The sequence below is a fragment of the Ranitomeya imitator genome, chromosome 2 (assembly GCF_032444005.1).
Source record: "Ranitomeya imitator isolate aRanImi1 chromosome 2, aRanImi1.pri, whole genome shotgun sequence".
Classification (NCBI taxonomy): domain Eukaryota; kingdom Metazoa; phylum Chordata; class Amphibia; order Anura; family Dendrobatidae; genus Ranitomeya; species Ranitomeya imitator.
In genome coordinates this window covers 356,666,243-356,693,419 of record NC_091283.1, presented here as the reverse complement: position 1 = coordinate 356,693,419, position 27,177 = coordinate 356,666,243, and the positions used below count along the sequence as shown (strand labels likewise).

Sequence of the window (27,177 nt, the reverse complement as noted above, 5' to 3'; positions counted from 1 at the left end):
TGCGTTTATTTGTGAAAAAACGGAAATTTGGCGAAAATTTTCAAAATATTTCGCAATTTTCCAACTTTGAATTTTTATGCAATTAAATTACAGAGATGTGTCACACACAATACTTAATTAGTAACATTTCCCACATGTCTACTTTGCATCAGCACAATTTTGGAACCAAAATTTTTTTTTGTTAGGGAGTTATAAGGGTTAAAAGTTGACCAGCAATTTCTCATTTTTACAACACCATTTTTTTTTTAGGGACCACATCTCATTTGAAGTCATTTTGAGGGGTCTATATGATAGAAAATACCCAAGTGTGACACCATTCTAAAAACTGCACCCCTCAAGGTGCTTAAAACTACATTCAAGAAGTTTATTAACCCTTCAGGTGTTTCACAGGAATTTTTGGAATGTTTTAATAAAAATGAACATTTAACTTTTTTTCACAAAAAATTTACTTCAGCTCCAATTTGTTTTATTTTACCAAGGGTAACAGGAGAAAATGGACCCCAAACGTTGTTGTATAATTTGTCCTGAGTACGCCAATACCCCACATGTGGGGGTAAACCACTGTTTGGGCGCATGACAGAGCTCGGAAGCGAAGGAGCGCCATTTGACTTTTCAATGCAAAATTGACAGGAATTGAGATGGGACGCCATGTTGCGTTTGGAGAGCCACTGATGTGCCTAAACATTGAAACCCCCCCACAAGTGACACTATTTTGGAAAGTAGACCCCCTAAGGAACTTATCTAGAGGTGTGGTGAGCACTTTGACCCACCAAGGGCTTCACAGAAGTTTATAATGCAGAGCCGTAAAAATAAAAAAAAAAATTTTCCCACAAAAATTATTTTTCAGCCCCCAGTTTTGTATTTTCCCGAGGGTAACAGGAGAAATTGGACCCCAAAAGTTGTTGTCCAATTTGTCCTGAGTGCGCTGATACCCCATATGTGGGGGGGGGACCACCGTTTGGACACATGGGAGGGCTCGGAAGGGAAGGAGCGCCATTTGGAATGCAGACTTAGATGGAATGGTCTGCAGGCGTCACATTGAGTTTGCAGAGCCCCTAATGTACCTAAACAGTAGAAACCCCCACAAGTGACCCCATATTGGAAACTAGACCCCACAAGGAACTTATCTAGATATGTTGTGAGAACTTTGAACCCCCAAGTGTTTCACTACAGTTTATAACGCAGAGCCGTGAAAATAAAAAATCCTTTTTTTCCCCACAAAAATTATTTTTTAGCCCCCAGTTTTGTATTTTCCCAAGGGTAACAGGAGAAATTGGACCCCAAAAGTTGTTGTCCAATTTGTCCTGAGTACGCTGATACCCCATATGTTGGGGTAAACCCCTGTTTGGGCACATGGGAGAGCTCAGAAGGGAAGGAGCACTGTTTTACCTTTTCAACGCAGAATTGGCTGGAATTGAGATCGGACACCATGTCGCGTTTGGAGAGCCCCTGATGTGCCTAAACAGTGTAAACCCAATTATAACTGAAACCCTAATCCAAACACACCCCTAACCCTAATCCCAACGGTAACCCTAACCACACCTCTAACCCAGACACACCCCTAACCCTAATCCCAACGCTATTCCCAACCGTAAATGTAATCTAAACCCTAACCGTAACTTTAGCCCTAACCCTAACTTTAGCCCCAACCCTAACTGTAGCCTTAACCCTAGCCCCAACCTTAGCCCTAACCCTAGCCCCAACCCTAGCCCCAACCCTAACCCTAACCCCAACCCTAGCCCTAGTCCTAACCCTAACCCTAATGGGAAAATGGAAATAAATACGTTTTTTTAATTTTTCCCTAACTAAGGGGGTGATGAAGGGGGGTTTGATTTACTTTTATAGCGGGTTTTTTAGCGGATTTTTATGATTGGCAGCCGTCACACACTAAAAGACGCTTTTTATTGCAAAAAATATTTTTTGAGTTACCACATTTTGAGAGCTATAATTTTTCCATATTTTGGTCCAGAGTCATGTGAGGTCTTGTTTTTTGCGGGACGAGTTGACGTTTTTATTGGTAACATTTTCGGGCACGTGACATTTTTTGATCGCTTTTTATTCCGATTTTTGTGAGGCAGAATGACCAAAAACCAGCTATTCATGAATTTCTTTTGGGGGAGGCGTTTATACCGTTCCGCGTTTGGTAAAATTGATAAAGCAGTTTTATTCCTCGGGTCAGTACGATTACAGCGATACCTCATTTATATCATTTTTTTATGTTTTGGCGCTTTTATACAATAAAAACTATTTTATAGAAAAAATAATTATTTTGTATCGCTTTATTCTGAGGACTATAACTTTTTTTTATTTTTTTGCTGATGATACTGTTTGGCGGCTCGTTTTTTGCGGGAGAAGATGACGCTTTCAGCGGTACCATGGTTATTTATATCTGTCTTTTTGATCGCGTGTTATTCCACTTTTTGTTCAGCGGTATGATAATAAAGCATTGTTTTTTGCTTCGGTTTTTTTTTTTCCTTACGGTGTTTACTGAAGGGGTTAACTAGTGGGACAGTTTTATAGGTTGGGCCGTTACGGACGCGGCGATACTAAATATGTGTACTTTATTGTTTGTTTTTTTTATTTAGATAAAGAAATGAATTTATGGGAATAATTTTTTTTTTTTTTTCATTATTTAGGAATTTTTATTTTACACGTGTGGAATTTTTTTTTTAAACTTTTTTACTTTGTCCCAGGGGGGGACATCACAGATGGGTGATCTGACAGTTTGCACAGCACTCTGTCAGATCACCGATCTGACTTAGAGCACTGCAGGCTTACCAAGCGCCTGCTCTGAGCAGGCGCTGTGAAGCCACCTCCCTCCCTGCAGGACCCGGATGCCACAGCCTGGAGCAGGGAGGGAGGTATGAGACCCTCGCAACAACGCGATCACATCGCGTTGCTGCGGGGGGCTCAGGGAAGCCCGCAGGGAGCCCCCTCCCTGCGCAATGCTTCCCTGCACCGCCGGCACACCGCGATCATGTTTGATCGCGGTGTGCCGGGGGTTAATGTGCCGGGGGCGGTCCGTGACTGCTCCTGGCACATAGTGGCGGATGTCAGCTGCGATTGGCAGCTGACACCTGGCCGCGATCGGCCGCGCTCCCCCCGTGTGTGCGGCCGATTGCGCTGGACGTACTGTCAAGGTAAAAATATATATCTTTATACTCTTTGTACTTTTATATATTCTTATGCTGTGAAACAATAAGTTTTTCCCTTTGCTTGCTAATGCAAATTTAACTGTATTTAAGATGGCTGCCAGTATTCACCTTTGCCCCACTTTCAGGCTGAAGGAACAAGTTGCACATTCCAGAAGGACAAGTAACATTTCTCTGGTATTCGAAACTTAACAAGATGTGGACAAAGAAAGATTCATCAGATGATGTCAGAGCCAATCAGAAGGACTGAATACTAGATACATTGCTTAACCCCTGCCTATCCCCGCCCTCTGCACACCTTTCCCCAATGGACCATGTAATATTGTGTTTTAGGAAATAAAGTTCAGTAGTTGCTGTGAGGTTACCACTACGTGTGGAAGCATAAGCAGGCACTGAGTTTGAACCAGCATTGTGTCTGACTCATTCTTCACTCTGGTACCACTGCTTTAAATCTGATTTGGAATGACTGGTGGATGAAGGGTATTGTCGTGACGACCCCGACAGTACTATTCCGTCCTTGGGAAGTAGGGCCCACCCCACATGGACGGAATAGTACGTCCGTTGGCAGAAAGGGGTTAACTTTAACCCTTTTAGAGATAATTGCATCTTCAACTTGCTTAACTGTTCATAATAACAGTAATTTTGACCAGGGGTGCCCAATCCTTTACCTGCCACTGTACTTACACACAGCCCTGCTACATCTATACATTTACATACACTTCTGATACATAGGCACATTTATATGTTCACTGACCTCTGCTACATATACACATTTGCATACACATACACTGTGCAGTACATTTTGCAGTTCTTTCAAGGCCATGTGAAAGGTCCTGGAGCTACTCAGGTAGAAGGTTCTTCAGATGCTCATTCAGGAAGTGCAGCCTCTGTGCAGGTCCCGGTATCTTTCTCTCCTGCTCTGCACAGATCAGTGCGGGGCAAGAGGAGAGAGCAGTTCTCTCAGTGATCGGGAAGGACACTGTCTCAGCATTCTCCTCTGTCACAGGAAGCTGCTTCCAGACTATAAGAGGCACTCGCTTATTAGCAAGATTTTTGGTGTTAAAAGTGTATCTTGTAGTCTAAAAATACAGTAAGTTCTAAAATAATTTCAATTTCTCGTTTAATTATGACGGTCTGTTATATAGATTTTGTACAATTTGTCTACAGCATATATAGTTTCTCCCTGTCTACAATAGCTGTGATGGTCAGCAAAATATACATTTTCCAGTAATTCTTTTTCCCATTCTAGGTATTATAATGACTTTTTCCCATGTGGTATTTTTGATGTTTATGGAGGTACAATTTTTTGGTAAAACATTTCCCACATTCTGAACATGAAAAAGGCTTCTCTCCTGTGTGAGTTCTCTGGTGCTTAACAAGATATGATTTATACAAAAAACATTTCCCACATGCTGAACATAAATACGGATTCTCCCCTTTGTGAATTCTTTGATGTGCAACAAACAATGATTCATGTTTAAAACATTTCCCACATTCTGAACATGAAAACGGCTTCTCCATTGTGTGTGTTCTCTGGTGTTTAACAAGATATGAGTTATATAAAAAACATTTCCCACATACTGAACAGGAATATGGATAATCCCCTGTGTGAATTCTTTGATGTTCAACAAGAAATGATTTACGTGCAAAACATTTCCCACATTCTGAACATGAAAAAGGCTTCTCTCCTGTGTGAGTTATCTGGTGTCTAACAAGGTGCGACTTCTGTACAAAACATTTTTCACATTCTGAACATGAAAAATGCTTTTCCACTTTGTGAGTTCTCTGATGTGTAACAAGACATGATTTATGTCCAAAACATTTTCCACATTCTGAACATGAATATGGCTTCTCCCCTGTGTGAGTTCTCTGGTGACTAACAAGCATCGACTTCCAGTTAAAACATTTTCCACATTCTGAACATGAATATGGCTTCTCCCCTGTGTGAGTTCTCTGGTGAGTAATAAGCATTGATTTCCGTATAAAACATTTTCCACATTCTGAACATGAAAATGGCTTTTCCCCTATGTGAATTTTCTGGTGTGTAACAAGATATGATTTCTGGTTAAAATATTTTCCACATTCTAAACAAGAAAAAGGCTTTTCCCCTGTGTGAATTCTCTGGTGTATAACAAGATATGATTTCTGGTTAAAACATTTCCCACATTCTGAACATGAAAAAGGCTTCTCCCCTGTGTGAATTCTCTGGTGACTAACAAGCATCGATTTTCGGGTAAAACATTTTCCACATTCTGAACATGAATGTGGCTTTTCCCCAGTGTGAATTCTCTCATGCCTATCCATATCTGATTTCCGTTTAAAATATCTCCCACAATTGGAACAAGTGAATTTCTTTTCTCTGTGAATATTTTGATGTTTGACAAAACATGTTTTTAGGGAAAAACTATTTTCATGTTCTGAATGTGAAAATTCCTTCTTTGCTTTAACAGCAGTTTGTTTTTTAATGCTTCTTTTGTGATTTTTATTTTTCTTAGTCTGTAGTAAATCCGAAAATAGGACATCTTTCAGAGGATCAGGTGATTGATCTTTGCTGTGAAGTAATGATGGTATATCTGGAGTAATGACATTCACTTCAATTGTATCCTGTGTGATCTCAAGGTCATCTGATATAAAAATTGAAGATGTCAGTTGTCCCTCTGATCTCCTGGTACAGTCATCTGCCAAGAATTAAACCAATTATTATTTTTGAATAAAATATTCTTGAAATTTATATTTTTGAACATTTCTACACAAAATCTCTATAGAAATGGAAAGTTATGTAGTACAACTGAATTATTCACTAAGACAATGACAGATCACAGAATAATAGAAAACCTCATAGCATGAACCAGTGGAGCGTAGTGTTGAACAGTTTGTTCATTCTGTCTCCAATATATTGGAATAAAAAGCTACCAAAAATTGTTATGTAAGCGAAAATGATGCCAAAAATTTTTAGTCATCCTGCAAAAAAAAGAAGCCCCCACTCATCTGGCAAAAAAGTTCACTATTCCTATTTATTCTCTGATGGTTATAATATACAAAATAGGGTCACTAGTTTATGGGGTTTTCTTCTACTCTGATTTCCTGCCATTTTGTAACATTAGGGCTTTTGTAAATGGTGTGTCACATCTCCTCTAGGATCTGTTCCTGCGACGTCTGCTTCTATCACCAATCACCACCATCATTCATTATGCAAGCAGCATTGGTGATGGAGGAAACACTGTAACCAGAAGCTCTGGGCAGTGAAGGCTCTGTCCAGCCACTAAAAATAGGGTGGCTGGGTCCTGTAGTACATCCACTGTGGCAATATGGGTGTGTTTGCTGTCCAGCTGGAATAATCGGCTCTTTGCTTCAGGTAATTGGAAAGCACCACACCCTACTAAATCTCAAAGCCTATTGCCGGAAGCTGCCAGATACAGCCTTGTTCTCCTCTTGTTCAGCCCTGTGTGCTCACCCCCGCCTCATGTATTTGATCCTGTAGTGATCATGGCTCGTTTACTGACTTCTCTTGTGTCTCCTGATTTTGTATTTTCGATTCCTCCCTGGATTTATCTAAACTCTAGGCCCTTCAAAGTATTTTCAAATGTGATTTCTTACCCCAAACAAATAGGTTTTGCAAATGTAATTGAAGGAATAAAAACTTGTTGATAACCTTGTCATCCCTCCATTATTCCGAAGAAAAAAAAAGAATGGTGAAAAAATAAAATGAGTTGTTGGAAAAATTCTGCTGACCTAAAGTAGAAATACGGTAAATGGTATTTAACTATTTTGTCTCACGTCACTATCTGATTAAGGAGCATACAAATTTAAAGATTTAAAATTACAAATTTTTGTAAATTATTTGGTAGTTTTCAGGTATTTTCAAAAATAAACACGAAATATATTAACCTAAAATTACCAGAAACAAAGTACAATGTGTCACAGAAAAAATATTTCAGAATCACTGGAATCAGATGAAGCATCCAAAGTTGTTACCAAATAAAGTGACAAATGTCAGATTTAAAAAAAGGGGGCCCAGTTAGGAACACAAAACTGGCTGCAGGAAGTGGTTAAATCATAGTATTTTGGACACTAACTACCGTAGTCAGAAACTGTGTATATATAGACAATAACACATATACTAAAACAATCAAACACATCTGTCTTCATCAGCAAAAAAGTAATAACTAGTGGTGAAAACTCTGGTGTAATTAGAGCATGTGGCTCGGTAGCTCTTGGCAATCTAAACTATCTTACAGCCAATATTTTCTGTCAGATAAGTTTCTTAAATAAATATTATACATTTAAAGGGAACCTGTCACCCCCTCAGGCGTTTGTAACTAAAAGAGCCACCTTGTGCAGCACTAATGCTGCATTCTGACAAGGTGGCTCTTTAGTTACAAATGCCTGCACACGCTGAAATAAACACTTATAAAATGTGCCTCCACATACCATGAAATCGTCCCGGGGGCGGGACTTTCCTTCCTAATTAGACGCAGCACAGCCACTAAATAGCCACTGCATTATCGTCCTGGCGCCTGCCGTGTAAGTACGAAGGGCGGCGCAACTGTGCATGCCCGGAAAAAACCATACAGCGCAGACGTCGGGGATAATAATGCAGCAAGAGGAGGCGGTGCCCGGCGTGCACAGCTCCGGAGTGACGGCTGTGCTGCGTCTAATTAGGAAGGAAAGTCCAGCCCCCGGGACGATTTCAGGGTATGTGGGGACACATTTTATAAGTGTTTATTTCAGCGTGTGCAGGCGTTTGTAACTAAAAAGACATCTTGTCAGAATGCAGCATTAGGGGGTGTAAGACTTATGCTGGTGTGGTAGTTGGAAGCAGGTATATCTCGCCCAGGTGTTTGTCCTATGTGAATTAGGCCACTCAGTATATTCAGGGTGCTAATGGGTTAATGATTGCAGGAATAAAAGATGACCAGCTGGGGGTTTTCAGCGTCTGCCTGGGGCACACAGATTGCCTGCCTGTGTGGGACAAACGTGAGTGAAGAGCTGTGCTCAAGATCTGTGTGATGTTAGCTGGGTGGGAGAAGCCCCCCCAGTTGTTGAGATAGCAACGTGTTTGTTTAGTTAGTGCCGGACAGGCTAGGATTTATTTTTATGTTTTGTTTTGTTCATGTTGCTTTCACGTTAATAAATCTGACCTGAGGTCAGCCTGCTCAGAAACCTGCTGTACGCCTCAGATTCAATGCACAAACCACGTGACCTTTGACCCCAGCAAAGGTGATCCCAGAGTGTTTTGTCACATTGTGGTGGAGAACGCAGGCATACCGTGGCACAGGCGACAGCATGGAAGACGTGGTGAAAGCCTTAGTACAGTCCACTGCCGTACAGCAGCAGGCCACTGCCGCACAGCACGAAGCTAATCGCTTGATGGCCGCACAGCTGAAGGAGTTACTGGACATGACGGTTGCAGACCGCCAACTTCTCCAACAGGTGGCGCAGCGCCTGGTGAGCATGCCTGACGCTGACCCGGAAGCAGAGTCCAGAAGGATCCATGTGAGTCGATACTGGCAAAAGCTGACTGCAGAAGATGACGTTGAGGCATACCTGACAACGTTTGAGCGGACGGCATTGAGAGAGAAGTGGCCGAAGGCACGATGGGCCGATTTGATTGCCCCGTTTCTCTCCGGCGAGGCCCAAAAAGCTTACCATGATTTGGACCCGGAGGTCGCTCAGGACTTTGAGAAGCTGAAAGCTGAGATCCTGGCCCGGCTGGGTGTGACGACGGCTGTCCGTGCACAGAGGGTACATCAGTGGACATACCAGCAAGATAAACCGGCGCGGTCTCAGATGTTCGACCTGATCTACTTGACAAAGAAATGGCTGCAACCCGAGGTACTGACAATACCCGAAATAATCCAGCGGGTTGTCCTGGACAAGTACCTGAGAGTACTACCCCCAGCGCTGAAAAGGTGGGTAAGCCAAGGAAATCCCACGACAGCGGATCAACTTGTGGAGTTGGTCGAGCGTTATTCCGTGGCAGAAGGACTTCCTGACGACACCGCCAACCCCCGGTCTGTGCCTCCTCCTCGTGGAACCGGTAAGACTGTTCCAGGGACCACGGGTGAAGGAAAATCGCTTAAAACTGTGGGGGAGGAGTCCGGGACTGCTCGCACTCCGAGACCAAGAGTATTGGACGGTGGTCTCAGTAGGGGACCTGTTAGGTGTTTCCGCTGCCATGAGAAGGGTCATGTTTCTGCGAACTGTCCTGTTACCGCTGAACCCATGCAGTGCGACGTTATAGACTCTAGAAAACGCATGTCTTTGGTTACACAGCTAGTGAGTGTGAATGCGGGTCAAAATGATACAGTGAAACACCTGTGTGAATTATCTGTTGATGGGAAAAATGTTGTGGCATTACTAGACTCTGGAAGTGTGGTGACTCTGGTGAAAGCTAGTCTGGTGGCACTTCCGTCTGGTCCGTCTGACAAGTTTTCTGTGACGTGTGTGCATGGTGACACCCGCTCGTACTTAACAGCGGTCATATGGATTTCTACTCCCTATGGGTCAGTGCAGCACAAAGTGGGACTCGTTCCCGCATTGTTACAGGATGTAATCCTGGGCAGGGATTTTCCCTATTTCTGGCAGTTGTGGGAGAATCAGTTGCTCCTTCACGGTAGCTGTACCCGTGAATCTTCTCCCATGCCATCTGGAGGTCCCGAGTCCCTAGAGGAGACCCCACAGGAAGATATTGCTGGGGAGGTTAGTGAATTTAACCTTCAGTACCCCTTCTCCGTCATGGCGGGGGAAACAGAGGAAACTGAGGAACCTCAGCGAGAGGCGGAGGCAGACAGCCATCCGGCACCCTGCCTGCCAGATTTGGGAGTCCAGGTGGATGACTTCCACAGCGAGCAAATAAAAGATCCTACCCTGACTCCGGCTAGGAAAAATGTAAAAATGATAGATGGGGTACCCGTAGAACCTGACACTAGGCTAGCGTACCCGTATATGGTTCTTGAAAATGATTTGCTCTACCAGGTAGAAAAAAAAGGGGAAGACACAGTGCAACGGTTAGTGGTACCTAAACCTTATCGGCGGAAGGTACTGGATTTGGCCCACGGACATATAATGGGGGGACATCTGGGGGTACAGAAAACCACAGAAAGGATATTGCATTGTTTTGTGTGGCCTGGAATACATTGTGATGTGCGTAACTATTGTAAGTCCTGTCCAGAGTGCCAAATCGCGGCCCCTAAATCTCAGTTCCGTAGCCCTTTGGTACCCCTTCCTATCATCGGGTTCCCTTTTGAGAGAATTGGGATGAATTTGGTTGGGCCCCTTCCCCGATCCGCTCGTGGGCACCAACATATCCTCGTCATCGTGGACTATGCCACTCATTACCCGGAAGCCGTCCCTTTGCGTAACACAGCTATCAAGACGATCGCCAAGGAATTGGTACAAGTGTTTAGTCGGGTGGGAATTCCAAAACAGATACTCACCGACCAGGGGACTCCCTTTATGTCGAGGGTAATGAAGGAGCTCTGCAGGCTCTTACAAATAGACCCGTTGCGTACGTCTGTCTATCACCCTCAAACAGATGGCCTGGTTGAGCGCTTCAAAAAAACCTTAAAACAGATGCTCCGGAAGGCGATAGACAAAGATGGGAAGAACTGGGATTACTTGTTACCCTATTTGCTGTTTGCCATTAGGGAAGTTCCCCAGTCTTCCACAGGGTTTTCGCCTTTCGAACTGTTGTACGCCCGTCGTCCCCGGGGACTGCTGGACGTCGCAAAAGAAACCTGGGAAGGTCAAGTCACTCCCTTTAAAACGGTGATCGACCATGTAACACAAATGCAGGATCGTATTGCCGCTGTCATGCCCATTGTTAGGGACCGTATGTTACAGGCCCAGGGAGCCCAGAGGCAAAGTTATGATAGAGGCGCTAAGGTCCGTACATTTGCACCCGGCGATAGGGTGTTGGTCCTAATCCCTACGGTGGATAGTAAATTCCTGGCGAAATGGCAGGGCCCATTTGAGGTCCGAGAAAGAGTTGGTGAAGTGAACTATAAAGTGTACCAGCCGGGTAAGAGAAAACCGGAACAGATTTATCATGTGAATCTGATAAAATCCTGGAAAGACCGCTCTGCCCTAACGGCGGATCTGCCCCGTCCGGTTTGTTCACCTACTGTACCAGAGGTGCAGGTTGCCGAGACTCTCTCAGAACGACAAAAATCTGAGGTTAAGCAATTTTTGTTACAGAACCGACAGTTTTTCTCCGAAAAACCTGGCCGGACTAAGTTGGTGAAACATGAGATTGTCACAGAGCCTGGCGTCACTGTTCATGTGAAGCCCTACCGGATTCCGGAAGCCCGCCGTGAAGCCGTCTCCCGGGAAGAGATGGCAATGTTGGACTTAGGAGTCATTGAGGAGTCGCACAGCGCCTGGTCCAGTCCAATTGTGTTGATACCTAAACCGGATGGCTCCATCCGGTTTTGTAATGACTTTAGGAAACTGAATGCAGTTTCTAAATTCGATGCGTACCCTATGCCCCGGGTCGATGAGTTGATCGACCGGCTTGGTAAAGCCCGATACATTACGACCCTGGATTTAACAAAGGGGTACTGGCAGATTCCTCTGGCCGAGGCGGCCAGAGAGAAGACGGCATTTGCTACACCGGAAGGTCTGTTCCAGTATGTCTATATGCCGTTTGGACTTCACGGAGCTCCCGCAACGTTCCAGAGATTGATGGATCGAGTCTTGAGGCCTCACAGACAGTACGCTTCTGCCTACCTGGATGACATCGTAATTTACAGCATGGACTGGGAAACTCATCTCCAGAAGGTACAAGCGGTGATTGATGACCTGCGAGATGCAGGTTTAACGGCAAACCCCAAGAAATGCCACATCGGGCTTGAAGAAGCCCGATACTTGGGCTACGTGATTGGCCGAGGAGTGGTTAAACCCCAGATCGACAAAATACAGGCAATTCAGGGCTGGCCACAACCAGTGAACAAGAAACAAGTGCAGGCTTTCCTGGGGATTGCCGGCTATTATCGCCGGTTCATACCCAATTTTGCAGCCATGGCTACTCCCTTAACGGATCTTACCAAGGGGAAGGGTTCCGTCATGGTAAAATGGACCTCAGCTGCTGAAGAGGCCTTCCACAGCCTGAAACGGGCTTTGTGCTCTCAGCCCGTACTAGTGACTCCTGATTTCTGCAGCGAGTTTGTGGTACAAACTGATGCCTCTGATACTGGTGTCGGAGCTGTACTTTCCCAGGTGAGGGACGGAGTCGAACACCCGGTCCTCTATCTCAGTCGGAAACTGAATGTACATGAGCAGAGGTATGCGGTGGTTGAAAAAGAGTGCCTAGCCATTAAATGGGCTCTCGACTCCCTCAAGTATTACCTGGCTGGTAGGAAGTTTAGGCTGGTCACAGACCATGCCCCTCTCAAGTGGATGCACCTTCACAAGGACCGTAATAGTCGGGTAACCCGGTGGTTCCTTGCCCTGCAGGCTTACTCTTTTACGGTGGAGCACCGACCTTGGGTGCAGATGGGGAACGCCGATGCCCTATCCCGAGTGCACTGTTTCAAAAGTGTTCTTGCTCGACCGGAGTGGTCTGAGCAAGGAGGGGGGATATGTAAGACTCATGCTGGTGTGGTAGTTGGAGGCAGGTATATCAAGCCCAGGTGTTTGTCCTATGTGAATTAGGCCACTCAGTATCTTCAGGGTGCTAATGGGTTAATGATTGCAGGAATAAAAGATGACCAGCTGGGGGTTTTCAGCGTCTGCCTGGGGCACACAGATTGCCTGCCTGTGTGGGACAAACGTGAGTGAAGAGCTGTGCTCAAGATCTGTGTGATGTTAGCTGGGTGGGAGAAGCCCCCCCAGTTGTTGAGATAGCAACGTGTTTGTTTAGTTAGTGCCGGACAGGCTAGGATTTATTTTTATGTTTTGTTTTGTTCATGTTGCTTTCACGTTAATAAATCTGACCTGAGGTCAGCCTGCTCAGAAACCTGCTGTACGCCTCAGATTCAATGCACAAACCACGTGACCTTTGACCCCAGCAAAGGCGATCCCAGAGTGTTTTGTCACAGGGGGTGACAGGTTCCCTTTAAAAAAACTTTTTAAAACAGTGCAAAGCTGAGGTGTCGTAAATTTTGTCAGTTTTAAAAGAAATATAAAAGTCAGGATAAAGGGAAACGGTTATTGTAGAGAAATTCATATTTGGCCCTCAATGAACATTTAATGTTGTCGACCATAAAAGCGAAGTTTGTTCACAAAGACTGGACCTGGTCTTGCAGAGACCATATGAGCACATTCAGCAGCACAGAAGGGAGAGAAGGTAGATTCATCCAATAAGAGATCAAGATTCTAGGAAGCCAACAGCATCATTACCCTCTGCTTTCTTGTAGAAGCTCATCATAATATTCAAGTGATTTTATACCTTGTCAGCACATTCTACGTACGTTGTCATTTGGATTTGTAGTTTACAAATCTGGGAAGGTAAGGGTCAGCGGTTTCTAATTTCACGAGGTAGGTGGAACCTCCAGGTTGTAAGCTCTATAGAAGATGGACATTCAATGCCCAAAGAACACTTTGTGTGAAGGAGAATGTTGAGTTCATTTGGCAGAATGGTGATCACGATTGTGATATCTCTGGGCTATATCAAATACCTATACCGATTAAAGCAGACAGATCAACTGACTGAGAAGAATCTGTGATTTCTCTGTATTAAGTGGTTACTACTCACCTGGGTAGTCATATGTAGGAATCTCATCTTTACACCCTTCATCACCCCTCACATATGTCTCTGTAATATTAATATGGATCAGATCTTCACCCTGAAACAAATATTGTAAAAGTCACAGACAGATGGAAAAGTCACATCTATGATCAGCTCTAATCCTGCCATCTCCACTGTTCTCATTACACAAGTATAAAACATAAAACCTTCATAGCTGTCTCATGGGAAGATCTCATAACACCTCTCCATCTACCTGATGATCCTGAGGAACATCGGGATCTTCTTGTTTACAGTCCTGTGGGAGAAGAGGACGGGGACATCTCTCTGGTGTTGTCCTGTTACTGGATAGAACTAGAGGAAACATAATTAGGGACAAGTGAATTAATTTTTTTCATACAGATAATTATAAATGTGTGTCTATTACCTGGTGATGTGAGGGGCTGGGGAACCTCCATCATGATGTCCTTGTACAGATCTTTGTGTATTTCTAAATACTCCCACTCCTCCATGGAGAAATAGATGGCAACATCCTGACACCTTATAGGAACCTGACACAACACATACAATAATACCGTCATCACCCCGATCCCATCTTAGTGTTACTGTATAAAGTCCCACCATTTCAAGCAGTGTCACCTCTCCAGTCAGCAGCTCAATTATCTTGTAGGTGAGTTCTAGGATCTTCTCATCATTGATGTCCTCATCTATCAAAGGGTGAGGTGGAGGCCCCATTATTGGGCTCATATTTCTTCCCCATCCCTCAGACACAGGGGCCTGACAGCGCTCACTAGAGGTCTTCCTCATTACAGTGTAATCCTGATTATGGAGAGACACATTAATAAATCTCACTACAGACATTTCCAGAGTCCTCACCTCTCCAGTTCTGTCTATCTGTGAATCCCATAGATAAGAATTATACAATGTGACGTCATCAGAATCTCTCACCTCTCCAGTAAGCCGGAAGAGGATGTCTAGGGTGAGGTGTAATATCCTCTCCACCATCTTGTCCCTGTCCATATCCATCATGGCCGGATCAATTAGGAATATTCTATTTTATAGAAGATCTCCACTGAGAGGATCCGATATTGTAAGAACCTGAACGGGAAGAAAATGAGCCGATGTGTTATGGCTGGCAATCAGGCAACACAGCGTGCAGTAATCAGCGCACATACAGAGATCTGGCAAAAACCCAAAACAATAGGACGAGCTCTGAGACGTGGAATCTCTGTAGACTGCAGTACCTGAACTGTCCTCACACAACTGGAAGCAGCAGTGGATTGCGCCTATCAACTACCTATGCAACTCGGCACTGCCTGAGGAGCTGACTAGCCTGAAGATAGAAATACAAGCCTGACTTACCTCAGAGAAATACCCCAAAGGAATAGGCAGCCCCCACATATAATGACTGTTAGCAAGATGAAAAGACAAACGTAGGAATGAAATAGATTCAGCAAAGTGAGGCCCGATATTCTAGACAGAGCGAGGATAGCAAAGAGAACTATGCAGTCTACAAAAAACCCTAAAACGAAAACCACGCAAAGGGGCAAAAAAGACCCACCGTGCCGAACTAACAGCACGGCGGTGCACCCCTTTGCTTCTCAGAGCTTCCAGCAAAAGATAATAACAAGCTGGACAGAAAAAACAGAAAACAAACTAGAAGCACTTATCTAGCAGAGCAGCAGGCCCAAGGAAAGATGCAGTAGCTCAGATCCAACACTGGAACATTGACAAGGAGCAAGGAAGACAGACTCAGGTGGAGCTAAATAGCAAGGCAGCCAACGAGCTCACCAAAACACCTGAGGGAGGAAGCCCAGAGACTGCAATACCACTTGTGACCACAGAAGTGAACTCAGCCACAGAATTCACAACAGTACCCCCCCCTTGAGGAGGGGTCACCGAACCCTCACCAGAACCCCCAGGCCGACCAGGATGAGCCACATGAAAGGCACGAACAAGATCTGGGGCATGGACATCAGAGGCAAAAACCCAGGAATTATCTTCCTGAGCATAACCCTTCCATTTGACCAGATACTGGAGTTTCCGTCTAGAGACACGAGAATCCAAAATCTTCTCCACAATATACTCCAATTCCCCCTCCACCAAAACAGGGGCAGGAGGCTCCACAGATGGAACCATAGGTGCCACGTATCTCCTCAACAACGACCTATGGAATACATTATGTATGGAAAAGGAGTCTGGGAGGGTCAGACGAAAAGACACCGGATTGAGAATCTCAGAAATCCTATACGGACCAATAAAACGAGGTTTAAATTTAGGAGAGGAAACCTTCATAGGTATATGACGAGAAGATAACCAAACCAGATCCCCAACACGAAGTCGGGGTCCCACACGGCGTCTGCGATTAGCGAAAAGCTGAGCCTTCTCCTGGGACAAGGTCAAATTGTCCACTACCTGAGTCCAGATCTGCTGCAACCTGTCCACCACATAATCCACACCAGGACAGTCCGAAGACTCAACCTGTCCTGAAGAGAAACGAGGATGGAACCCAGAATTGCAGAAAAATGGAGAGACCAAGGTAGCCGAGCTGGCCCGATTATTAAGGGCGAACTCAGCCAACGGCAAAAATGACACCCAATCATCCTGGTCAGCGGAAACAAAACATCTCAGATATGTTTCCAAGGTCTGATTGGTTCGTTCGGTCTGGCCATTAGTCTGAGGATGGAAGGCCGAGGAAAAAGATAGGTCAATGCCCATCCTACCACAAAAGGCTCGCCAGAACCTCGAGACAAACTGGGAACCTCTGTCAGAAACAATATTCTCAGGAATGCCATGTAAACGAACCACATGCTGGAAGAACAAAGGCACCAAATCAGAGGAGGAAGGCAATTTAACCAAGGGCACCAGATGGACCATTTTAGAAAAGCGATCACAGACCACCCAAATGACAGACATCTTTTGAGAAACGGGAAGGTCAGAAATGAAATCCATCGAAATATGTGTCCAAGGCCTCTTCGGGACCGGCAAGGGCAAAAGCAACCCACTGGCACGTGAACAGCAGGGCTTAGCCCTAGCACAAATTCCACAGGACTGCACAAAAGCACGCACATCCCGCGACAGAGATGGCCACCAGAAGGATCTAGCAACCAACTCCCTGGTACCAAAGATTCCTGGATGACCGGCCAGCACCGAACAATGAAGTTCAGAGATAACTTTACTAGTCCACCTATCAGGGACGAACAGTTTCTCGGCCGGACAACGATCAGGTTTATTAGCCTGAAATTTCTGCAACACTCTCCGCAAATCAGGGGAGATGGCAGACACAATGACTCCTTCCTTGAGGATACTCGCCGGCTCAGATAACCCCGGAGAGTCGGGCACAAAACTCCTAGACAGAGCATCCGCCTTCACATTTTTAGAGCCCGGAAGGTATGAAATCACAAAATCAAAACGAGCAAAAAATAACGACCAACGGGCCTGTCTAGGATTCAAGCGCTTGGCAGACTCAAGATAAGTAAGGTTCTTATGATCAGTCAAAACCACCACGCGATGCTTAGCACCCTCAAGCCAATGACGCCACTCCTCGAATGCCCACTTCATGGCCAGCAACTCTCGGTTGCCCACATCATAATTACGCTCAGCAGCAGAAAATTTCCTGGAAAAGAAAGCACATGGTTTGAACACTGAGCAACCAGAACCTCTCTGTGACAAAACCGCCCCTGCACCAATCTCAGAAGCATCAACCTCGACCTGGAACGGAAGAGAAACATCAGGTTGACACAACACAGGGGCACAGCAAAAACGACGCTTCAACTCCTGAAAAGCTTCCACGGCAGCAGAAGACCAATTAACCAAATCAGCACCCTTCTTGGTCAAATCGGTCAATGGTCTGGCAATGCTAGAAAAATTACAGATGAAGCGACGATAAAAATTAGCAAAGCCCAGGAATTTCTGCAAACTTTTTAGAGATGTCGGCTGAGTCCAATCCTGGATGGCCTGAACCTTAACCGGATCCATCTCGATAGTAGAAGGGGAAAAGATGAACCCCAAAAATGAAACTTTCTGCACACCGAAGAGACACTTTGATCCCTTCACGAACAAGGAATTAGCACGCAGTACCTGGAAAACCATTCTGACTTGCTTTACATGAGACTCCCAATCATCTGAGAAGATCAAAATGTCATCCAAGTAAACAATCAAGAATTTATCCAGATACTCACGGAAAATGTCATGCATAAAAGACTGAAAAACAGATGGAGCATTGGCAAGTCCGAACGGCATCACCAGATACTCAAAATGACCCTCGGGCGTATTAAATGCCGTTTTCCATTCATCTCCCTGCCTGATTCTCACCAGATTATACGCACCACGAAGATCAATCTTAGTAAACCAACTAGCCCCCTTAATCCGAGCAAACAAGTCAGAAATCAATGGCAAGGGATACTGAAACTTAACAGTGATCTTATTAAGAAGGCGGTAATCAATACACGGTCTTAGCGAACCATCCTTCTTGGCTACAAAAAAGAACCCTGCTCCCAATGGTGACGACGATGGGCGAATATGTCCCTTCTCCAGGGACTCCTTCACATAACTGCGCATAGCGGTGTGTTCAGGTACGGACAAATTAAATAAACGACCCTTAGGGAATTTACTACCAGGAATCAAATCGATAGCACAATCACAATTCCTATGCGGAGGAAGGGCATCAGACTTGGACTCTTCAAATACATCCTGAAAGTCCGACAAGAACTCTGGGATGTCAGAAGGAATGGATGACGAAATAGACAAAAATGGAACATCACCATGTACTCCCTGACAACCCCAGCTGGTTACCGACATAGAGTTCCAATCCAATACTGGATTATGGGTTTGTAGCCATGGCAACCCCAACACGACCACATCATGCAAATTATGCAGTACCAAAAAGCGAATAACTTCCTGATGTGCAGGAGCCATGCACATGGTCAGCTGGGCCCAGTACTGAGGCTTATTCTTGGCCAGAGGTGTAGCATCAATTCCTCTCAACGGAATAGGACACCGCAAAGGCTCCAAGAAAAATCCACAACGTTTAGCATAATCCAAATCCATCAGATTCAGGGCAGCGCCTGAATCCACAAACGCCATGACAGAATATGATGACAAAGAGCACATTAAGGTAATGGACAAAAGGAATTTGGACTGTACAGTACCAATAACGGCAGAGCTATCGAACCGCCTAGTGCGTTTAGGACAATTAGAAATAGCATGAGTAGAATCACCACAATAGAAACACAGTCTGTTCAGACGTCTGTGTTCGTGCCGTTCTACTTTAGTCATAGTCCTGTTGCACTGCATAGGCTCAGGCTTACTCTCAGACAATACCGCCAGATGGTGCACAGATTTACGCTCGCGCAAGCGACGACCGATCTGAATGGCCAAGGACATAGACTCATTCAAACCAGCAGGCATAGGAAATCCCACCATTACATCCTTAAGAGCTTCAGAGAGACCCTTTCTGAACAAAGCCGCTAGTGCAGATTCATTCCACAGAGTGAGTACTGACCATTTTCTAAATTTCTGACAATATACTTCTACATCATCCTGACCCTGGCATAAAGCCAGCAGATTTTTCTCAGCTTGATCCACTGAATTAGGCTCATCGTAAAGCAATCCCAGCGCCTGGAAAAATGCATCAACATTACTCAATGCAGAATCTCCTGGTGCAAGAGAAAACGCCCAGTCCTGTGGGTCGCCGCGCAAAAAAGAAATAATAATCAAAACCTGTTGAATAGGATTACCAGAAGAATGAGGTTTCAAGGCCAAAAATAGCTTACAATTATTTCTGAAGCTCAGGAACTTAGTTCTGTCACCAAAAAACAAATCAGGAATCGGAATTCTTGGTTCTAGCATCGATTTCTGATCAATAGTATCTTGAATCTTTTGTACATTTACAACGAGATTATCCATTGAGGAGCACAGAGCCTGAATATCCATGTCCACAGCTGTGTCCTGAAGCACTCTAATGTCTAGGGGAAAAAAAAGACTGAAGACAGAGCTAAGAAAAAAAAATGATGTCAGGATTTCTTTTTTCCCTCTATTGGAAATCATTGAATGGGCTCCTTGTACTGTTATGGCTGGCAATCAGGCAACACAGCGTGCAGTAATCAGCGCACATACAGAGATCTGGCAAAAACCCAAAACAATAGGACGAGCTCTGAGACGTGGAATCTCTGTAGACTGCAGTACCTGAACTGTCCTCACACAACTGGAAGCAGCAGTGGATTGCGCCTATCAACTACCTATGCAACTCGGCACTGCCTGAGGAGCTGACTAGCCTGAAGATAGAAATACAAGCCTGACTTACCTCAGAGAAATACCCCAAAGGAATAGGCAGCCCCCACATATAATGACTGTTAGCAAGATGAAAAGACAAACGTAGGAATGAAATAGATTCAGCAAAGTGAGGCCCGATATTCTAGACAGAGCGAGGATAGCAAAGAGAACTATGCAGTCTACAAAAAACCCTAAAACGAAAACCACGCAAAGGGGCAAAAAAGACCCACCGTGCCGAACTAACAGCACGGCGGTGCACCCCTTTGCTTCTCAGAGCTTCCAGCAAAAGATAATAACAAGCTGGACAGAAAAAACAGAAAACAAACTAGAAGCACTTATCTAGCAGAGCAGCAGGCCCAAGGAAAGATGCAGTAGCTCAGATCCAACACTGGAACATTGACAAGGAGCAAGGAAGACAGACTCAGGTGGAGCTAAATAGCAAGGCAGCCAACGAGCTCACCAAAACACCTGAGGGAGGAAGCCCAGAGACTGCAATACCACTTGTGACCACAGAAGTGAACTCAGCCACAGAATTCACAACACCGATGTAATATCATTAGGAATCCCATGTAATAATATATAAAGAGGAAGCATGTATGTATTCTCTATCTTGCATATACTGGAAAATAAGATGAGTTGCTAAATAATACACCTCCTCCAGGCTCCCAATCACTGGTTATGTCAGTCCCTGCTTCGGCTACTGATTGGCTGTAGTGATGACTTGTTCGTCGAGGCTGAACAGGGAATACAGAAAATGGAGGAGGACCAAAGAAGTGGTGTCATAGGAGTAGTGGAAGATTATTAATGTATGCCACAACACAGTATCAAGATATCTCGGGACTAGGGGCTCCTTCTTCATGGCTAAAGATAGCAGCGCTCTAATTATCCCTGCTCCCCGGATTACTTCTGATGGTGAAAATGCTGGGGCCACTTGCCTTACTGAGCTCTTGAAGCAGCCCTCATCAGTCCCCTCCGCCACCCAATGAACTGGGGAGTTGTGTTTGTAAATGCACAAACTAGACTAACAAGGTAAGAATTACAGGTATAAACTAAAATACCAATCATACAAAAAAGCACTTACAAACAACAGAGAGGAACACTGGGAAGTAAAGGGAAGAAAAACCAAATAGGAGAGGATCAGGGTATTCACACAGACAAATCACCACGCAACAGTCTTCTAAAACACTGAACAGCTGAGACCATCGAATCAGGAAAGCTCCAGGTCTCCAATGAACAGATTAACCCATGCACAGCTAGCAGAAACCTGCACTGTTTAATATGAAGGTGAAGTGCTTCTAATCAGTGCAGGAGTACAAGAAATCAGACAGCATGGTCCTCTGGCTCCTCTCTGTAACGGTAACACCAGCAACAGCAGAAGCAGATTGAGTTGCTTACAGAGGCGGTTTGTGAAAAACCGGCAGCTCCTACCCCAAGTCCAGGTGACAACACGTACGTCCGGAAGGTGGCAGGGCTGGTTTTAGGCAAAGTGGGGCCCTAGGCAAAAGTTTAAAGTGGGGCTCTAAATGCTAACATATTGCACATCACACAGAAGCATTGTATTTACGTGCGCTGTGTTCAGGCTGCTAAAAGAGTGTGATCGACAATATTGAAGTCGTTCGCTTGTTTCCCGGACTCTTTACACCAACTGGGAAAAATGATGGGAACAGAACAATCACTATTAGATCAATCTGTCCCCATATAGTATCATGTTATCAGCAGCACATATACAGTTTATACTGGGCGATGTCCTGTGGAGAACAATGATTTCAGTTCCCGAATAAACAATCCAATCACTTGATGAATATGCAGCATTTTGCTTGTTTAGTATAATACACCCCATAGTCCTCCACATAGTATAATGTGCACCACAGTCCTCCATATTGTAGAATGCACACCCAATTGCCCTCCATATAATAGAATACACTCCCCATAGTCCTCCATATAGTATAATACACTCCCCATAGTCCTCCATATTGTGTAATACACTCAAAATAGTCCTCCATATATTAAAATACACTCCTCAGTCCTCCAAATAGAATTATACACTAACCATCATCCTCCATATAGTATAATACACTCCAGTCCATATATTAAAATACACTCCTCAGTCCTCCATATAGTTTAAGACACTCCTCACAGTCCTCCATATATTAACATACACTGCTTAGTCCTCCATATAGTATAATATACTCCTCATAGTGCTTCAGATAGTATTATACAATTCCCATAGTCCTCCATATAGTATAATACACTCCTCAGTCCTCCATATAGTATAATACACTCCTCATAGTGCTCCATATAGTATAATGCACTGCCATAGCAATCCATGTAGTATAATTCACTTCCCATAGTATAATGCACCCCATAGTTCTTCATATAGTATAATGTATTCTCCATAGTCCTCGATACAGTATAATGCAGCCCACATATAGTATAATGCAGCCACCCCACAGAATATAATGTAGCCTCCTGATTATAATGCAGCCCCGCCATACAATAATGTAACCCCCAATAGAATATAATGGAGCCCCCTCATATATAATAATGCAGCCCCTCCATAGAATATATGGTAGCCCCCTCAGAGTATAATGAAGTCCCCAATAAAATATAATGCAGCCCCCCATAGAATAAAATGTAGCCCCTTCATAGAATACATTGTAGCCATCCTCATATAGTATAATGCAGCCCCTCATAGAATATAATGTAGCCCCCTCATAGAGTATAATGAAGCCCCCATTCAATATAATCTAGCCCCATAGAATATTATGCAGCCCCCCATAAAATACAACGTAGCCCCCCCCATAGAGTATGATGCAATCACCCCTCATAGAATATAATACATTTAATACATAAAATAAATTTAATACATAGAATATAATGTAGCTACCCATAGAATATAATACAGCCCACCTCCCCATAGAATATAATGTAGCCTCATAAAAGAGTATCATGCAGTCCTCCCTCATAGAATATAATACAGCCCCCATACAATATAATGTAGCCCCCAGAGAGTATAATACAGCCTCCCATAGAATATAATGTAGCCCCCCAGAGAATATAATGCAACCCACCCCCATAGAATATAATAGAGCCCTGCCTAGTGTGAACTAACTTTTGGCCAAATCTTGTGCTAAGAATCTCATGTGTTTTTTCATATATTTCACAAGCCATTATGCTATTCCCATTTCATGTATCGCACATTTCCTTGCTCTAGCACAGATTAATTTTGAGTGCAGCCATTAATCTATTTGCTATATGACTTTTTTGGTTATGCACCAGTTCAGATTAGATTGCTGTTCGGTCAGTTTTCCTATATTTACTATGTACTATTTTTTCTGACTTGAACGCCCCGCCCTTCACCATGCTGTGATTTTAATTACATCCTAACACAGTTGGTTCTGAGCTTCCTATATAAGCAGGCTTTACCACGTTATTAGCCATAGGTAAGTGTTCACACTAGGCAGTCAGCTCAGGTACCCATTCGTTCTGAGATTACCTTGACGATTGGTGAATGGGCTCACAACTGTTGGCCAAATCTTGTGCTAAGAGTCTCATGTGTTTTTTCATATATTTCACAAGCCATTATGCTATTCCCATTTCATGTATCGCACATTTCCTTGCTCTAGCACAGATTAATTTTGAGTGCAGCCATTAATCTATTTGGTACTGGGGGAGCATTATACTGTGTGTGTGGGGAAATGGCAGTACTGGGGGAGCATTTTACTATGTGTGTGGGGGATGGCGGTACTGGGGGAACATTATACTGTGTGTGGGGGGATGGCAGTACTGGGGGAGCATTATACTGTGTGTGTGGGGAAATGGCAGTACTGGGGGAGCATTATACTGTGTGTGTGGGGGATGGCGGTACTGGGGGAACATTATACTGTGTGTGGGGGGATGGCGGTACTGGGGGAGCATTATATTGTGTGTGGGGGGATGGCGGTACTGGGGGAGCATTATATTGTGTGTGGGGGGTGGAGGTACTGTGGGAACATTATACTGTATATGGAGGATGACGGTACTGGGGGAACATTATAATGTGTGAGGAGGATGACGGTATTGTGGGAACATTATACTGTGTGTGGGGGGATGGCGGTACTGGGGGAGCATTATATTGTGTGTGGGGGGATGGCGGTACTGGGGGAGCATTATATTGTGTGTGGGGGGATGGCGGTACTGGGGGAACATTATACTGTGTGTGGGGGGATGGCGGTACTGGGGGAGCATTATATTGTGTGTGGGGGGATGGCGGTACAGGGGGAGCATTATATTATGTGTGGGGGGTGGAGGTACTGTGGGAACATTACACTGTATATGGAGGATGACGATACTGGGGGAACATTATAATGTGTGTGGAGGATGACGGTATTGTGGGAATATTATAATGTGTATGGGGGATGGCGGTACTGGGGGAGCATTATACTGTGTGTGGGGGGATGGCGGTACTGGGGGAGCATTATACTGTGCGTGGGAGATGGCAGTACTGGGGGAACATTATAGTGTGTGGAGGAATGGCGGTACTGTGGGATATTATAATGTGTGGAGGATGGTGGTACTGGGGAGAACATTATACCTTGTGGGGGGGAATGGTGGTACTGGGGGAACATTATACTGTGTGGGGGGAGATGGCAGTACTGGGTGAATATTATACTGTGTGGGGGGATGATGGTACTGTGGGAACATTATACTGTGTGTGGGGGGATGGCAGTACTGTGGAAATATTATACTGTGTGTGGAGGGATGGTGGTACTGTGTGAACATTATATTGTGTGGGGGGATGGCGGTACTGTGGGAACATTATACTGAATATGGGGGGATGGCGGTACTGAGGGAACATTATACTGAATATATGTGGAATAGCGGTACTGTGGGAACATGTGTGGGGGGATGGCGGTACTGTGGGAACATTATACTGAATATGGGGGATGGCCAATGTGAACATGCGTTTATGTGCTGCATGTATACTTATACCAAGCTCAATTTTTGTGTTTTTCTTTGTATTTTTGCATTTTGTGCAAGCTGGGGTGTGGCCTCCCTGTCTCCTAAGGCTACTTTCACACATCAGGTTTTTGCGGTCAGGCACAATCCGGCGAGTTTTTAAAAAAACGGATGTTTTTTTTCCGCCGGATCCGTTTTTTTTCTCATAGAATTCTATTAGCGCCGGATTGCGCCTGATGGCCAAACGTTTCATCGTTTTTTTGCCGGATCCGTGCAATATTTCTATTCTGGCAGATGGAGAAAACGTCCATAGGAACATTTTTTTCTGTCCGGCTTAAAAACGTCCAGCGATAAACAGATGAAACTGAGATGTGAAATGACGAATCCGGCATCCGAATCCAGTTTTCCAGGCATTCCCCATTGAAATCATGTACATTTACCGTTCTGGGGTCTCTCTCTCTCTCGTCCCCAGAACAGGAAGTCCAAATTCTATGCCCGATAAAAAAAAATGGATCCGGCACATCAGTTTTTCACACTTTGCAACGGATCCGTTATTTGCAAAAATAGATGGATTATGCCTGAAGGCAAAAAACTGATGTGTGAAAGTAGCCTAAGCTGATAATTACATTTAAAGGCTTCCCCAGGCTGGGGTTCCACTGGTTGGGACCCGGTCCTTTTGTCTGCTATTATTCACACACTGAGGTCAACTCTGACACATAGTAAGGCTTTTAATTTTAGATAGTGTAGGTCCCGTCCCGATCAGAGTCACCTTGTCGATGGTGGGATGACTTTTATGCTATTTTTGATCAAAAACAGTATTACTAAGAACCCTGAGTTATTTAAATGCACTTTTGCGCTTTACTTACTTAGTTACAGAAGGGTTTTTGCTCATTTTGTTTCTTGTAGGTTTTGTATATGGGGGATGGCGGTACTCGGGGAACATTATAGTGTGTGGGGCGAGGAAAGTGGCAATGTAATATGTGAGGAATACGAGTTTCCATGTTGTTGTCTTTCATAGTTGGGTCGTATGTATCTATCCAGCAACAGAAAAACAAAAAAATAGTCTCAGCACTGAAAGGGTTACTGCCCCCCCCAATAATGGGGAATCTCCAGCACCTACCTCCACCTGCAGAGCCGCACACCACATATATGGCTGCTCTGTGCGCACAGGACCTGTGATGAGGTCACAGGAGGGGAGGAGTCAGGGGTCACATGATCAGGGGCCTCAGTGTATGCAGGACTCTGCTGTGCTGGTTGTCATGGTGCTGGATGAGGGGAAGTTTATGTGTGGGGTCAGGAGGGGTTTACAGGGTGGATGTAGCAGAGCGGTGTGTACAAGGTGTATGGAGCAGAGCCGTGTGTACGAGGTGTACGGAGCGGAACCGTGTGTGTACGAGGTGTACGGAGCGGAGCCATGTGTGTACGAGGTGTACGGAGCGGAGCCGTGTGTGTACGAGGTGTACGGAGCGGAACCGTGTGTGTACGAGGTGTACGGAGCGGAGCCGTGTGTGTACGAGGTGTACGGAGCGGAACCGTGTGTGTACGAGGTGTACGGAGCGGAGCCATGTGTGTACGAGGTGTACGGAGCAGAGCCGTGTGTGTACGAGGTGTACGGAGCGGAGCCGTGTGTACGAGGTGTACGGAGCGGAGCCGTGTGTGTACGAGGTGTACGGAGCGGAGCCGTGTGTGTACAAGGTGTACGGAGCGGAGCCGCATGTGTACGAGGTGTACAGAGCGGAGCCGTGTGTGTACGAGGTGTACGGAGCGGAGCCGCATGTGTACGAGGTGTACAGAGCGGAGCCGTGTGTGTACGAGGTGTACAGAGCGGAGCCGCGTGTGTACAGAGCGGAGCCGTCTGTATACGACTTTTACAGTGCCTTGAGAAAGTGTTCATACCCTGTCAACTTTTCCACTTTTTTCACATTACACCCACAAACTTAACTGTATTTTATGTGATGCCAACACAAAGTAGCAAGTATTTGTGAGGTGTAAGGGACAAAAGTATTCTCGGAGTGATACCTTTATTGGCTAACCAGAAAAATTATGTTTTCAGCTTTCAGAGCTCAGAGGCTCTTTCTTCAGGCTGGTTGGTGTAAGGGAAATGATACATGTTTTTTTAAATACTTT

The 27,177-nt window shown here is 44.8% G+C and overlaps 1 protein-coding gene across 1 annotated transcript; it reads right to left on the bottom strand.

The window, feature by feature from the left end:
* Positions 1-4,255: 4,255 nt before the first annotated feature.
* LOC138663785 (oocyte zinc finger protein XlCOF22-like) lies at positions 4,256-26,236 on the bottom strand. Its single transcript, XM_069750121.1, has 7 exons — positions 26,171-26,236; positions 14,788-14,937; positions 14,479-14,658; positions 14,267-14,390; positions 14,096-14,193; positions 13,849-13,939; positions 4,256-5,830 (listed from the first exon to the last, which is right to left on the bottom strand). The coding sequence occupies exons 2-7, from the start codon at positions 14,866-14,868 to the stop codon at positions 4,398-4,400; spliced, it is 2,007 nt and encodes a 668-aa protein (XP_069606222.1). The 5' UTR covers positions 14,869-14,937; positions 26,171-26,236; the 3' UTR covers positions 4,256-4,397.
* Positions 26,237-27,177: the final 941 nt, after the last annotated feature.